Here is a 1,217-nt window from a genome sequence, read left to right on the forward strand (position 1 = left end):
GTTGAATTCCAGGACAATCTTTTGCTGAGCGACAAACTCCATGAGATCGATCTCCCAATTATTTCTAATGAGGAGTGCAAAAAGGATCGGCGTGGGTATATCACTGAAAAACATGTTTGTACTTATTTTAATAGCACCGCGGGCCTCTGCTTCGAGGACATAGGGGGGCCCCTGATTTTTGAAGGAGCACAACTCGGAATTGCGTCGTACGCTATTCCCTGTAGCCTCGATTGGCCAGATGTTTACACGAGGATTTCTGGATATCTTCAATGGATTATCGATCACGTCGGAACTGTCAGAACTACCTCCACATGAAGTGAAGACCCATGTGAAAATTCGATTGAAACTGAAGGGAACATTGGTGTGAGCATCTAATGAATTGAATGATTTCCATTTATCTTCTTTACGATAAGATCAATAAAAGTCAAATCGTGGGAAGAGTTTTTTGGTCAATTACATATAATTACATAATGATTAAATTTAATTTAAATTTGATGACATTAGGAAGTATTTGAGAAAAAAAAATTCGTGGTGAAGTCGAATTTATTTACATTGTTAAACATTTTTTTGAATTTTCCTCACAAAGTCATCTGAATATTAAATTAGTGTTCAAGTTCAAGTTCTTTAACTGGAAATGTCAACGATAATTTTTCGATATCTTTCCATTTTTTCATTTTTTTAAACATTTCTAGGAAGCGGTTGATAAAATTTATGTGAAAACATATTCAATTTTTAAGTTTTATTATTATTCAATGTCCCACGAAGTTTCATCACTATGGATGAATTTACCTACACGGAGAGAAAAATACTGGGAAAAGTACGTGAGAAATTACGTAAAAATGACTGTTTGAAACGTAAACGTGAGGCGAACGGTGAAATCGGAAAAATAAGTACCATACGGTTAAGAAAATTTAGGAATGAATTCCGTAAAATTTACTGTACCGTTTTTTTTTAACGGAACCGCCCGTTCCGCCTAACGGGCCTAATTTTACGGTCATTCGAGATATTTGGAGATCGATTTCCTTTCTCTTTTTTATATTATGATTTATTTCTTCGTATACATTCATCAATTTGCCAAAAGATCACAAAAATCCACCAAAGATTGAGAAAAATAAACCCGCGATTATGAAAATTTGTCAGTCATCGAATAATGATGAAATCTAGAAACAGTATATTTTCTCAAAACTTGAAACATAACGGCAATAACTCCTCAACTC

The 1,217-nt window shown here is 34.3% G+C and overlaps 1 protein-coding gene across 1 annotated transcript in view; it reads left to right on the forward strand.

Moving 5' to 3' along the window:
* The window catches only part of LOC105272587 (chymotrypsin-1-like), a 15,294-nt gene extending 14,841 nt beyond the window's left edge, over window positions 1-453 (forward strand). The window contains exon 5 of the mRNA XM_011314778.1: window positions 13-453. Within this exon, the coding sequence (XP_011313080.1) occupies window positions 13-315 (303 nt within the window). The 3' untranslated portion in view covers window positions 316-453. The remainder of the gene's footprint in view (window positions 1-12) is intronic.
* The last annotated feature ends 764 nt before the right edge of the window (window positions 454-1,217 follow it).

The sequence above is a fragment of the Fopius arisanus genome, unplaced genomic scaffold (assembly GCF_000806365.1).
Source record: "Fopius arisanus strain USDA-PBARC FA_bdor unplaced genomic scaffold, ASM80636v1 scaffold00210, whole genome shotgun sequence".
NCBI lineage: Eukaryota > Metazoa > Arthropoda > Insecta > Hymenoptera > Braconidae > Fopius > Fopius arisanus.